General features: G+C 42.8%; 1 protein-coding gene across 3 annotated transcripts in view; it reads right to left on the minus strand.

Annotated features, from left to right (window-relative positions):
* Positions 1 to 15,461, minus strand: part of CAPN1 (calpain 1) — a 144,390-nt gene that overhangs the window by 14,433 nt on the left and 114,496 nt on the right. For all 3 annotated transcript variants that reach the window (XM_068260325.1, XM_068260324.1, XM_068260326.1), the window contains 6 exons: positions 15,118 to 15,183; positions 12,510 to 12,567; positions 10,306 to 10,370; positions 8,925 to 8,993; positions 7,604 to 7,682; positions 7,395 to 7,511 (listed from right to left, as the gene is read on the minus strand). In XM_068260325.1, coding sequence (XP_068116426.1) covers positions 7,395 to 7,511; positions 7,604 to 7,682; positions 8,925 to 8,993; positions 10,306 to 10,370; positions 12,510 to 12,567; positions 15,118 to 15,183 — 454 coding nt within the window. The remainder of the gene's footprint in view (positions 1 to 7,394; positions 7,512 to 7,603; positions 7,683 to 8,924; positions 8,994 to 10,305; positions 10,371 to 12,509; positions 12,568 to 15,117; positions 15,184 to 15,461) is intronic.

Raw genomic sequence — 15,461 nt, forward strand, 5'->3', positions numbered from 1 at the left:
ACGGGAAGGCAGCCGTTTGTAGTCTGGGGGTAGTAGCATTGCCAAACATTGGTCAGAGGGTACAACAAACAGGACTTCTAGTAGAGCTGGTATCGCAATGAAGTTCTAGGTAAGTAAATGCGAAAATGAGTAAGAGCATTGCAAGCTCACCTACAAAGCAGCAACAGGTGTGTGACATCCGTACTCTGTGCATACTACGACCGAGTATGTACAGAAGGGGGGGATGTGGGGAGAGCTTGCAATGAGGTGAGAGCTTCCAAAGGTGAAGTCTGCGGGAGCATATTTTAAACAGGTAAGTACTTAGGATAGTACTTAGGTAGGGGAGAGGAGTTTAGCTCCAGTCTACCAAAAAGAGCAAACAGAGTTCATGAGAACCATAAAGCAACGAGATCAATTACGGTATATATTGATCAATTTAAAGTGTACAGAGTACAAGCCGCAGGGCGAAACCCAAATCATTAATAAGAATTGATTTGTTTGTATTTCGATTTCAGGAGTTTGGCAATATGGAAGCAAGAAAGCTGAGGTGCTGGCACCCGAGACAGAGATGTCAGTCGGATAAGCAAAAGGTTGCAGATGCCAATCCGGGTTTGGAGAACAGCGAGATTTCTGAGATCGGAAAGAGACTAAAAACAAGACTTCTGAGATCGGAAAGAGACAAAAAAAACTGACTGAGCAAAGCATAATGTAAATTGCTAATGTTTTTCTTTCCCAAGGAGGTGCTTTTATAATGAAGAGTACCGTGCTGATGGTGATCCTAGGCTGCCATTCCGTCCTAGGAGACCAAAGAGAGGACATTCTCATGAACAATAAGGGGTTAATGAGAACACAAGGCCCAAGCATGTTAATGTTTGGAGAAAAAGGTACTGATCCTTTTCCACTTCCCTCTGATTGGCACAGATGGACCAAGCAGGGAAGGTGAAATAGATTACTAGTGCCAGGTGCAAACAAATTTCATGGCACAAGGTTGGTGAAAGGTCTGAAGGGTCAGGTGTGCTGGAAGTTTGAATTGAACGGCAGTGTAAATCTGCTCTTGAATGTCACACTCCCAGAACCAATGCACCGATCCAAAGTATTGTTAAAAAGGTACATTGCAGTACAGTGGGTACATGCAAAAGGTGGAGTGTGTGGTTCAGGAGTACCTTGTCTGGGTTATTCAGAGTGAGATGGTTCCAGATTGGAGAGGAACGAGCAGTAAGCGTCACTTCTCCTACAGGAGAGACGCAGGGGACAACATCACACTCTGGAGCTACCAACACAGAGTGTCTCTGAAACAACTATACACACGTAAAGGCTGGAAAGCCGAGGGGTTTTGTTTCTTGAAACAAGAAGTAAAAATCGAGAGCCAGCCACATTTCCAGGTGACAAAGAGGGTGGGGAGAGCGATCCCGAGGGAGGGAAAGCCAACACAGGGAACCCCATTCTCACTACACGGGTCACAACAGGGGCCAATATTACACAGTCCATATGAAGCCACTTATCCTCATGCTAGATGGGTAAGTGAAGAGGTACTCTTAATTGAAAGATTGCAGAGAGTACAGTCTTCCCGACCTCAGGTATGCATTTTGCCTCAGGACATAGGGGGGAAGAGGTCCTATCAGGACAGTTGGGGTCATATTTTGTCATTGAGATGCTAAAAGATCCTGTACAACTGAGATTGGGCAAGGAGAGGTTTATCGATTTTTCTGGAGAAGGATCTTTTGCATGGAAGCATCGAGATGTTTGGGTACACAAAAGGAAAGGGTGCAATGCTTCTTTATGCACTGCTACTTCCTTAGTTCCCATCTCAACACATGTCTTACACCATGACCTGAGAGGTCAACATTTTTTTGGTGCTAGACGGGGAGGTGAAACAAGTAGAGTTGTCATCATGCTGGCAATTCTCACAGAGGTACCTGTGTTTGCCGGGGCAAGTCAAATTTAGTGAAGGCGCCTGCTGGCTCAATAACACAGAATGCGAGGCTACCATTCAAAAGATCCGCCCTGAAGCCAAACCGATAGTTCCGGTGGCTGAAGGAAAGGTTTGGTTTTTTAACATAATGTCTAATGACACATTCAAGGTACATTTTCATAAGTGTTCCGATCAGGTAGAATTTTCGAGGGGAGCTTATTGTATGAGCGGTGATCCCATATGGATCAAGTCATCCAAGTTTGATGACGTCATTCCTCAAATTGTTAAGAGAACTCTAAAGTTCAAAGCTTCACGGGAAGTTCCCATCCTGAAAGATAACACGCCATGGGACAAATGGGTACAGGTTTTGACACAAGACGACCACACTTTGTTACAACGGTTAAACAAACAGAACACTAAGTTAGAGGTAAGATTTCACCATGATCCAGGTGATCTTAATGAGGTAGAACACAAATATAAGCAGGCGAGTTCCAGTCTGACCTGGTGGAAAAGGTTTCCGGCGATGTTCCAGGGACACTCGGACTAGGCCTCTGCAGTTCAAAATTTCTTCCTACACCCACTGGTCGTCGGGATGGGGATGACCACTTTGGGCATCATTATACAGGTGAGGTTGTGTGTTCAATTACGCAAACAAATTAACCTGGTCAAGAGATTGGTGCCTCAAACAATCTCATGAACCAATATTTCCAAATTAAGGGATATACCAGGGGATGAGTATAGTTTTTAGCAGTACCTATGATGGAGCTGATTGTATAAAGGCGTTCTTTTAGAAGACACCTGGCCCTGCTCCGATGCTTAACAGACAAACAAGTTTCACTTTTCGGTGATCATGCAAGTTTGTGAGTGATACGCAAGTGACGCAAATGCTGAAAATGTGGTATAGAGGGACTTTGAAGTAGGGCATTCCCAGAGAGCCTGGTTACAGGAAGAACAAGAGGTCTTTCCCTCTCTCCCAGGGATAACCACCTAGAGCAGAGGTGGTGTGTGAGCACGAGTATCGAAAAGTGAAACATAAAGAAAAGAAACCAGGTACTGTTTGGTTCAGAAGCAGGGATCTGCGGATCAAGCCGTTTTAGGGGGGGATTGTTATAATTTAAGTATTATAAGTAGGCCTCAGTTATTTGGACTGAGTTTTAGGTAAAAGGCTTGTTCGCAGAATATACCTTTAAGTAGAGTTTCTCGTGATGCAAGCAGAAGCATCTCAGTGTCTGTTTGAAGCAGATGATGCAAGCAGATACTGAGAAGATGTTCCTAGTACAAGGTTTTAGGCCTACACTGCCCCCAGACAAATCAACATAGGCCATATTTACAAAACATATCATTCTTGCAACTGGGACAAGGGGCTCGTAGAATATTAATCAAGTAGGTGGGTATTGTGACTCCACGAGGGGTCTGAGCCAATTGTAAGGTTTGGGGGATGGTTCAGATGAGGTCACATTTAACTCTTTCTGGTTCGTGTAAAACCAACAGCCGGTTTACAGAGAGGCTCTCTTTTCTGCTTCCTGTCCCTGCCGGCTATAATAATCTTTATTTATGTTAGAACATTTTGTATGCTATATCTTGTATGCTGTATATACTTAGTTTAGACGTAACTTAGTATAGAAAGAAGATAACTGATTACCATTCATGAAGAATGTTAGTCAAGAGCTTGTAACGCAAATGGACTTAAAGAACGATTGCTTCGCTAAGGATGTAACGACATGTAGAGATGAGTATCTGTATATCTGTTGACTGAATAAACTCCATCAAACTTTGAAGACGCCTAAGAAAGTCTATCTCCTATAATGCTTGCTGTGAGGAGAGTCGCGTCAGCTCACATTCTGTGCGGTGCACCTCTAAGGGGGTGCTGGTGCCAGGGCAAAAGGTGATTTCTAACAATGAGTATTTTCTTTTTAAATTTATTTCTCCCCCTTCCCTCTCTCCCCTTGAGATCCAATCCCTGTGAACACCTCTCATAGGCATCAGCCTATGAGAGGGATCAAGATTGTGAGCCTCTCCTGGGGACAGCTCAGTGACAGAGCTGTACCCCGTACAGCGATACACTACATCGCAGCGCTGTACAAGTAATTTCGGACATTTTTTTTTTATTTACAGCCTGCCAGCTCCGATCGCGGCTAGCAGGCTGTTTACCATAACTCAGCAGGGATGCATGCGCAATCCCCACTAATCTCTGCCTACAGGACCTGACGCCAATCGGGTGAGGGTTAATATAAATCATTCAATAAGAAATTATTTATTTAGCTTACCTATCCTGATGTTTTTAGTCTTCACTAACATATTTAAGAGAAATGGAAACCAGCAGACGATTTTCTTTTTCCATATCACATATTCACTGTTTCTCTGTGATGCCAAAAGTGACATCACTTCTGCCCTTTTCTTTTTGTTCAACCTAGCTCAGTGTTAATTTACTGCTTATGTTACAGAATACTGTCCATCCCACAGCACACATCACCTAGATAACAGGCTTACATCTCTGTGTAAAATCTACAAAGGATTCAGTTACCTTCTAATTATAGTGGCCTTATCCAATCTGAAATGGGAAGTTTCCGTTTTTTGCATTTTGAGATAAGCTTGTAGATAAATTAAAAAAAAAATAAACTCCTCACAATTCTGTTGCCACTGCACAGTAGGGTTGATCAGAACGAGTACGTAGCTACTCAAAATCTTTCCAGGTTGAAGAAGGAAGCATGGGAGTGACGTGGAACACGAATGGAGCGTGTCTAAGGAAGACACACTGGGTAAAGTCAAACCCCCCTCGGCTGCGGGCAGCCCGATCTTCTTTAAATTTCGATTCAGCAACGCAGTATGATCAACCCTACTGTACAGTTCAGCAAAGACACGCAGACCAGGTAAAAAAAAAAAAAATTAGGGGAATACAGGGACATATTTTAGGAACAAAAGGGGTTTACATATATATTTGGGGCACTAACTATTTTTAGGCATTTTTTATGTTTGGATGTTACAACCCCCTATAAATTCCCATCTTTTTATCGCCTTTCAGAATGCTCTTTAAAGTGAACCTAAAGCCAAGTAAAAAAAAAGTGAGATCAACTCACCTGGGGCTTCCCTCAGCCCCCTGCAGCCGATCGGTGCCCTCGCAGCCCCGCTCCGATGGACCAAGACCCGCCGGCGAACACTTCCGGTTTGGCCGTCACCGGCCGACAGGCATGGGAACGCGAGTGATTCTTCGCGTTCCCAGCCTGTATATCGCCCCCTATGCTGCTATTGCGGTTTGGGGGTTTGGGGGATGGCTCAGATGAGGTCACATTTTACTCTTTCTGGTTCGTATAAAACCAACAGCCGGTTTACAGAGAGGCTCTCTTTTCTGCTTCCTGTCCCTGCTGGCTATAATAATCTTTATTTATGTTAGGACATTTTGTATGATATATCTTGTATGCTGTATATACTTAGTTTAGACGTAACTTAGTATAGAAAGAAGATAACTGATTATTATTCATGAGGAATGTTAGTCAAGAGCTTGTAACACAAATGGACTTAAAAAACGATTGCTTCGCTAAGATGTAACGACATGTAGAGAGGAGTATCTGTATATCCGTTGACTGAATAAACTCCACCAAACTTTGAAGACGCCTAAGAAAGTCTATCTCCTATAATGCTTGCCGTGAGGAGAGTCGAGTCAGCTCACATTCTGTGAGGTGCACCTCTAAGGGGGTGCTGGTGCCGGAGCAAAAGGTGATTTCTAACAGTGGTGCCGTGAACCCAGTGCTGTCTAGCAGACAAGAACCGGGCCAGATGTCAGTCTGGTATCTAGGTTTTCCAGGACTTTCACAGTAATACAAGCGGACTGAGACTTTGGAAGCATGCCAAGTGTGAGCTAAGTGTGTGGTAGGCTGCAGAGCCAGCACACAGTCTGCAGTTCGAGTAAATAATCAGCGGCAAGTCGTGGACCTGTTTTATTGGGTTGTGATGTACACACAACCCACTGCCGAACAGGATTCATTGGCGGGGCATCCCAGGCAAACGTTTGGAGCAAGTTTATCGTCAAGGGACCGGAGAATCCGCTGAGCAGGGAAACGCTCAGTAAACGCTCACCGAGATCCACTGGCTCGTGGAAGAAAACTTGCCGTAGCTGATCAAACTGGCAGAAGGGGAGAGTCCGCAATAGCAGCATAGGGGGCGATATACAGGCTGGGAACGCGAACAATCACTCGCATTCCCATGCCTGTCGGCCGGTGACGGCCAAACCGGAAGTGTTCGCCGGCGGGTCCTGGACCATCGGAGCGGGGCTGCGAGGGCACCAATCGGCTGCAGGGGATGAGGGAAGCCCCAGGTGAGTTAATCTCATTTTTTTTTACTTGGCTTTAGGTTCACTTTAAGGTGACCACACACCATACAATTTTTGAAATATCTGTTCAATTCAAGAATTGCAATCAATTTTTCTCACTGATTGTAACAGCATTCCGGATCGATAAAAATCATGGGAAAAAAAAACCGGGAAATTCATCATAATTTTCAGTCGAATGAGAAAAAAAAAAAAAAAGCTCTCGATTTTTTTGGGAGATTCGATCATATTTATTTAATTGCGATAAAATGGGATCATTTTATTGTATCGTGTGTGGCCACCTTTAGACTGGGCAGTTGGCTGAATTCACAAGAGAAGAACTCAACATTGTGATACCAAAGTAGAGAGACCCCACCCAATGCTCATCATACAGACTGAACTGCCTTGTTCAGCCTGGCTGGTACAATATTGGGTAAAGTTCTAGCAAGTTAAGAATATTGGAATAAGGTCTTAGGTGTTTTGAAGAAATGTTCTCCCATGTTTTACAGAGACTCTTACTCAGTATTATCAATGTCCTAATCACCAAGGAAACAACCAGAACAGTATTTTGGTGCCAAATCGCGTATGCCATATCGTTAGGTGGAAACAACCTATATCAAGCTCTTTCTAAAGCTGGATCAAGAGAGTAATTAAAAATCTTCTACAATATAAATCCAAATACTTTAAGATAAAGATCTAAACCTTACTTTATCATCAGTTATTTCTAATTAAACCTGGAGCTTTACATGGGAAGGAGGAGTTGGGTACATGCAGTCGATTCCTAACTATTGTTGGGGTTTGGGGGCTTTTATTTACTTCTGTATATCATATGTACGTAAAAAATACCTGAAAAAAATCTAAAACAATAAGGTAATGTAAACAAAGGTTTTGAATGTGATCTCACAGGGAATACATGGTGGTCCAGGAGTGAAAAATAGGAACTGCCCAGAAAACATGGAAAGAATATGATCACAAAATGACCATTATTTGCCTGTGTAAGTGGGCAATTGGGATTTAGTTAGCCACCTGTAAAGCATGGCTACACACTGTCATTTAGTGTTCATGGTAGAGGATATAGAAGAATGGTAGCAAGTGTACAGACAAACAATTGTGGCAGGTCTACAGAGTCTACAAAGCTCAGAATTGTGATGCGAGTGTTGGAGGAATACATTCCTGCTCCGAAACAGAAAGTATACTCACGGAACATAGTCTCCATTCTCATCAGACAGCACACAAAGCTATCGAAATCCACAGACATATCAGGCTCTGAATATCTGGTGATAATGAGCTGATGAAGGGTATTGCTGAGTTTGAAACCTGAGAAAGACAGTAGGAAAAATAAACACACCAGTAATTCTTAGCTATTATTCTGCAGTTACTGTGGTGAGAATTATTAACAAGGAACCAACCTGCAGACTCCACTGCCAATCGCATTTCATAGGCATTCATGCTTCCCGACTTGTCCACATCAAACTTTCTGAAAACAGTCTATAAAATAAAGCAGAAACATTATGTACACTGACAGCTAAGTATGTTCAGGTTCTATGAACCAAAATACCATTGTGCAAGTGCAAATGGTCACTTCACCTTGCAAAACAAGGCCATAAAATGTGTAGTCTTTGTTTTGGGGGACTACTAACTTGCTTCTTACAAATTCTGAAACTGACAACTTCTGCATGGCTCAAGAGTCTAAGTAACATTTAGCACATGCTTAAACTGTCTGCACCCCTCCTTGATTGCACTGGAAGCATTCTGAACATGTGCAGTTCGCAAAATAATTGTACTGACTATTAGTAGAATGCTTTCGGCAGAGTGCAATTGAGGAGGCACGAGGTCAAGACCCCACATGCACAGTGGCTTGCAACCATGACTTGTTGAAGATCTTTCTAAGGGGAACAGTAGCTGGGAAAGAAAAAGGAGTTGCCAGTAAGTGAGTTTACCCAGCTACAACTCTTAACATTATTAGTTTTGAGTGATGATATATTCAATTCCAGTTTTAGATGGGTGTCATTGAATTGCATCCCCCTATGGATGCAATTCACAGATTTCGTAGGCAAATATTACCAAAAATACCTTAGATTCCCCCCACTCCCAATTACTGACGTTCTCTATTGTACTCTTACTTTCCACAAAATGGGAGAAATCTTAGAAATCTAAGAAAACTTATATAGGGAACTGCAGGGCTAGTGAGCTAGTGTTAATAGTGAGATCTCAATACTGTAGTCTTTCAAACAAACAATACATAAAGCAAATGGAAGCCAAAATGAGATGCACTTTACAAATACCTCAGACTGAGCAAAGGTTCATACACACGTCCAACTTAATGCATAACCAACCGTACAACAAGTTGTTTACCTGATATGTACATGAACACACACGCCAACCAACTAAACAACCAACTCACTTAAATTCTATGCATGCAAGCTAAATGACAAACTTCATGACATGTCTGCATTCAAAAAAAATAAAGTTGTTCAAAAGACTTGTACACACATTCCAACCTGCATGATAGTTGGGCAGATTGATCCATCGGTTGGAACTGACAACCTGTTTTCAGTTGACCATCTGGTTGTTTGCCAGCCGTACACACGCCCAACTTATCTTCCAACAGACACGTTTGGAATATTGCTCGTACATGTATGAGCCTTTACCAGTTCTGAATGGATATGTACTTTGGTGTACCAGGAATATTTGCTGAAAGTCACATTGTGTAATGAATTTAAATCTCACCAAGTAATTTTTGATTTTATTCCACAGGACATTAAACTCGAGCATTCCTAGTTTGCCATTTCCATCTTTCTGTGAAAAAGGAGTTAAGGATAACTTGCCACCTAGAGATTTCAAAGCACTTCTTACCTTCATGCAAAGCTCTGCAAAGGAAAGCCAAAATGACACCTCACTTGGTTTACCATCTAGAAGTCAAAGGACATGACAGCCGTAGTCATGGGGATGTGTCACTACAAGGATTCAGCTTCCCAACATTTAGGGAAATCGATGTCAAACTTATACCAATTACTCTGGTACCTAGCAATAGCTAAAAGTCTTCTAATAGCAGTTCTATCCCACTTTAATAGCAGGCAATTTATATTAAATCTAGGCCACGGTTTCAGAATCTCTAACATTTTCCAATCATCTCACAAGCCATTTAGCAGTTAACTTTGCACTTGATTTTACAAACATGACAGCGATCCTGCGACCTATACACAAGCACACTGTACAGTTAAGGCCATCATATACTATGCAATTTTCTTATTAGATTAGACATTAGATCTGAATAAAATATAGACAAATCCATTTAAAATTAAGACCCTCTCAACTGATAGAATTGACAGACCCTCTAGATTGAACACTGAGTACGACCATTCTTACTTACCTTCTTATTGAGCAGGGATGGGATCAGGGCTTTTTAGCGCCCTACATTGTGCAGCGCCGAAGCTTAGCGCGGCTATAGCAATAAGGCCTGGTTCACATTAGCTTTTTCAAGTGGATCCGGCCGTACGATTCCATGGTCCGTTCTGATGAACGGACAGAAAAAAAAATGCTGCAGGACCTAATTTCCCGGACTGTTTCGTTAAACGGAATGGAAATGGAAGGATTTGCAGTGTGTCTCCTATGATATATTTAACTGACTTTTTTATCGTAACAACCAACGATTTATGCAGGAAAATCATGACCATTAACAAGCTTGCCTAAACTTTCTCGTTCCACTGTATTTAGCCTAGAAACTGACCTGGGTGGGAACAATATAAGATTGGATATCTGGTCAGATCTGAAGTAATATCAAGCGGGACAAGATGGCAAGCAGGTAAACTACTAATTTTGATCCAATGCAATTGTGTATGATGGCCATAAATATTTAGCATACTGGCATATAAGCAGTTTTTCTAGTCCATGAAATAAGAACATTTGAGAAATATTGTCTGTTTATACGCAAATATAAGTTGATGAACTCTATGTATGAAATGAGCGATAACAGCTCCAGTCAGGGTCTTCACCACGCTGTACCCAAAGTGCCAATGACTTCAGGGGACAAACAGCTGTAGGTTTAGACACAGTGTGTAGAAAATGAAAGACAACTGGCATCTGATTCAGTCTGTATGTGAAAGGATACATCCATGAGGTTCACCATGCTGCGACAAGATTCCACACTAAATCCTTTAGTACGAAGATCTTTATCTGCAATGGGAAAGAAAACAAGTTCCAGACAATAATGTACTGTTACTGGGCCAAGACAACGAAAACTGTCAAATCAAACCACCTTAACATTTCTAGGAAATGTTGTTTGTTACAAACAATCCGTATTATGGACATGGCTGCCAAATGTCCTGGATAACTATGGTCCTACTTATTTCCTTAGACATGGCAAATACTGAATATTCATACAATCAAAATAATTTCCTATATGAATGCAGGCTGTATAAAATATTAAGCATCTCTGTGTTATTGTAAAATGCTTTCTAATGACACCGTGGTAAAATATAGTAAGTGCCTTATGCTATACATATGAAGAGCAATAATAGAGCAATGCGTCTCTTTTCTGCTATTGTCAACAATCGTGATCTTAAAGTGAACCTCCGGACTAAAAATCGACTCAGCAGCACCGAAAAGGCCTGGTGTTTCTTTAACAGTTTCACAGCATCAGAACTTTGTTTCTCTTATCCAAGCCTCATTTTTAGCTGCACAGAAGAAAACTGCCCGGGCTTTTTTCCCCTGGTGCTGTGCAAAGCATGATGGGATTTCTGATGTTGTTGCTCTCATTCTGCTGTTGTGGTGCAAATTTTTTTTTTAACATTTTGAATTTGACATTTGAAGCCTAGTGTGTGCAGCTCGAAGGGGTTATCAGGACACAGGACAGTTGGAACTGTGTCTCCTGCTCCTTGTCACCTCCTTTCAACCAAAAAGATGGCTGCCCCCATGACAAAGATGGCTGCCCCCATGAATCACAAACATTTGCCTGTTTTTTTTTAAAACAGAGTGGGTAAAAAATTATATTACCTATCTATTCTAATTAACATAACTAATGTAACTTAATGACAGTATGTTTGTTTAGGCTGAAGTTCCCCTTTAAGAAGTATTTACACAAGTAGGTAGTCATCGCTGGAATCTTCACACCACGCGCTGTTTTATGTTCAAGAAATAGCATGTGAGGGAGAAATGAAGTGAGAGGAGGGGAGGGGGGGTAGGAAAAGCAGGGGAAGCACATGTAAGGAGCAATATACCCAATTCTCTGTGCACTAGACACAGAGACTCAGAAGAAGTGCAAGACGGCCATAAAAGCGGACCGGAACTCAGAACTTCCTCTCTGCTCTAAAAGATAAGCAACAGCATAACATTTAAAGAAAAATATTTCTTTGCTACAGCTGATACCAATACGGCAATAATTTTGCAGTGTGCTTACATCCTGCTTTAATGGAAGCAGACATAGGGTTAACATTCTGTGTTTGCAAATTAGCAGCTCTGCTGGGGCAGTGGAGATTCCTGAGCTGACACAGCTGAAGAGATCAAATTACACTCCTGATTAGTTCCAGATGAGGGGGAATAAGACAGGCTAAACTCTCTAAATACATATAGGGTGCATTTCCCGGTTTTCCTTGTGTCCTGTGTGACTGACAGACACAGAGGTGCTTGGCTTCCTGACCTAAAACACAAGAGTTTGCTCCAGTTACTGCCTGAGGAAGCAGGATTGAACCTGTGAAACGCGATGCACTGTGGAGTAATTGAATACATTCACTGTCTAATCTCCCCACCTGCTTACATTGTGGTTGCCTAATTGGTAATCCTTGTTTGTATATTTAATTAGTGTTCACTTAACCGCCCATTTTACATCTCAACATACGACACTATATTGGCTCTCGGTGTCCCCTTTTGTGTGATACTGGTTTATCTCACAGTAAATATAAAAAACAGAGTGCCTGCTACTTATTTGCTTTCTCTCCTGTTATTGGAAAGAGTAATCAGAAGTGAAAAGGAGAAAGAAAGGAGGGAGATGTGTGGAGTAGCATGGGAAAGGCAAGGGAAGCACATATAAAGGGGTAAAGTACCTGATTCCCTGACCATTATAGTTTATATAGCATAGAACAGGCAAATACAGTACACTGTTATAGCTATATAACAAGCTTGGCAAGCTAAGAAATTCCAGGTCTGCAACAAAATGTACTTATTCACTTCAAATGATGCCAAATGGGTTACATATTAAATAACAGCAGGGTCTACATATAGATACAAGAAGACCTCTAAGGCACCATTTATATGCATCACATAGTATTGACATCTCACACATGTATTACTGTTTTTCCCCAGATCTGGGATACTTACGTTTGGACACAATCTTGTTTAATATGGTCTGAAGTTCCATAACACTAACCTCCATGTCCTGTGTAATAAAACCAGAGATGTAAGTGGGAGGTGATAACTACCTGCACATACCAGCTTACTACAAAGGCTGAAATAGTGTTTCTCAGCTTCATTTTGCTATGTATACCTTATGTCTTTATTAAAGTCCTTTTTCATGCACCCCCTTCAGAAAGTCAGAATATTTTAAGTATACTGTGACCAATATGCATTTATTAGCCGTACACCCAAATTGTTAATGTTTTCCCAACACAACATGCTAAATATTGCAATGGCCTTTCTCCATCAGTGTTCAATCCACAAAACTATTTATCATCAATTGAGGGGGCCTCATTTTAATAGATTTTCATTAGCGTCAATATTTATATCAAATTGAATGTCTAATCTATTAAAAATGTATTTTGGTGTACCGGATTTCCCCCTTTTATACAGACGAGGAGAACATACATGTTTTATTGGACCCATGATGGGAAGTGGTGTAACCAAGGCTGCAGCTTCCACTTTCTACCAGCTGAGTCCTCAAAACTCCAGAATTCTTTTTTCTTCAACTCATTTCAATCCCGTCTCTTTTATCAGTCTCCAGTAGGCTTACACGCATTGAAAAGGGTGATCCAGTGGCGTAACCACAAATCATAGGGCCCCCCACAGCAAAACATTGATGGGCCCACAATGCTCACAGCCTTTCCCTTGCCTACCCTTGGTAACCCTCACAGCCTGGGGGCCCATCTTGCAAAAGGAATAGAACAAGCGTGGACATCATATTCTTCACACCCATAAAAAGTGTAGCCACAAAAACATCTGGGGCTTGATTCACTAAGACAAATTGCATGCCTTATCAAAGTTAGCACGCCTTATCAGAGTAGCATAGTGAACTTATGCCTGCTAATTGGCAATGACGAGAGCTCTACTCGCCCTGCCCTAAGCCCCTGCGGGTTTGTAGCACTTGTTATGCTACTCTGATAAGGCATGTTTGATAAGGCGTGCTAACTTTGATAAGGCATGCTATTTGTCTTAGTGAATCAAGCCCCTGATCTGAAGGATGGGACACTTTATCGGAGGGAGTTAACCTCCTGGGCGATAATCCCGAGCTGAGCTCAGGGTATGTCGCGTAGGAGGATTTCTCAGGCCCTGGTGGGCCGATTTGCATAATTTTTTTTGTTACACGCAGCTAGCACTTTGCTAGCTGCGTGTAACTTCCGATCGCCGCCACTACCCGCCGTGCCGCACAGCCCCCCCCCTCCCAGACCCCTTGCGCAGCCTGGCCAGTCAGTGCCAGGCAGCGCTGAGGGGTGGATCGGGACTCCCTCTGAAGTCATGACGTCCATGACGTCATCCCGCCCCGTTGCCATGGCGACCGGGGAAGCCCAGCAGGAAATCCCGTTCTGAACGGGATTTCCTGCTTACTCTGATCGCCGAAGGGTGGGGGGATGCCACTGCACAGCGGGACAGCGGCTGTCATGTAGCTAGCGCTAGGCTAGCTACATGATTTAAAAAAAAAAATTTAAAAAGTGCTGCGCCCCCTCCTGGGCGATGTAATTGTATCGCCCAGAGGGTTAAGTAGTGGTTTGGACCCCTTTTAAGCTCTGGGGGCTCTCCTGCAATCACAGGGGCTGCTACCTTGTGGTTACCCCCCTGGGATGAACACTTGTCCAGTTCTATTACTCATTAGCACTTTACTGCCCGAAGGGCAAAAAGTATGTTTCTGTGAGATACGAGGAGGCCCAGTTTGAATTTTACACTAAAAACGAGGTGGCTTTCATCACATCCCAGCATAGCAATTGTGACTGTTAACCTTCCTGGCGGTAAGCCCGAGCTGAGCTCGGGCTATGCCGCGCAGGAGGATATCTCTGCCTCTAGTGGGGCGATTCGCCCCATTCAAAGTGCTGTACGCGCAGCTAGCACTTTGCTAGCCGCATGTACAGCTCGATCGCCGCCGCTCTGCGGTGATCGCCCGCACGCAGCGACGGAAGAGGGCCCCCCGCCAGGGCCCTGCGCTGCCCGGACCAATGAGTTCCAGGCAGCGCTATGGGCTGGATCGGAGGCGTCTGACGTCAACCGACGTCCATGACGTCATTCCGATCGTCGCCATGGCGACAGGAGAAGCCAAACAGGGGAACGCGTTATATACGCGTTCCCTTGTTTGCTATTGATGCCGGTGACTATCGCACTAGAGGGACACATGCGCCCTCTAGTGGTGTTTCATGTAGCTACCACTCTGGTAGCTTTACATGAAACAAAAAATAAATAAACTAAAAAAAAAATGGATTTCTGCCTAACTGGCAAAAAAAAATAACTGCCATACTTCAATTCTATAAGTTGTTTCCTTTATGCAGCAAACTATTGCATATTCCATTATCAGAGTACTAGAGCCACTTCTTAATCCTGAGTGGGGACAGGTCCAATCTTCCCACCTGCATTTACAGTCGTTGCCTATGCGGTAACCCTGACTTGTGAGTATACTGCACATACTCTTTCGACACACTTTCATTTACCAGTGCATACTACACTATATTGGGCTCTCGGTGTCCCTCTTTTTGTTACTTAGTAGTACAGACAGTAATAGTATACCTACCGCTCCAGCAAGTTGTCTGAAAAGGGCTTTAAATGCTTCATCCAGGTCGGCTTCAGTTAGAGCTTCCTGTAAATAGATAAAATGTTAATGTGTTCACAAAGGTAATAAAGTGCACCCAAGGCTACATGTAACATGATGAGATAAACATTGCTTTTTTTATTTTGCTGCTTGAAAGAGTTAATTTTCAGGAATGCAAGTAACAGCTTCTCTCATGTCGGCACCTTATTGGGAATATAGTAAACCTCACTGATAAGCAAATTACAGCCATAAAAGTTTTCCTGGCAAAACACTACTGCCAGGAGGGCATGGGGGGGGGGGGGGGGAATAGAAAAGGGTCAATATTT

The sequence above is a fragment of the Hyperolius riggenbachi genome, chromosome 11, assembly GCF_040937935.1.
Source record: "Hyperolius riggenbachi isolate aHypRig1 chromosome 11, aHypRig1.pri, whole genome shotgun sequence".
NCBI lineage: Eukaryota > Metazoa > Chordata > Amphibia > Anura > Hyperoliidae > Hyperolius > Hyperolius riggenbachi.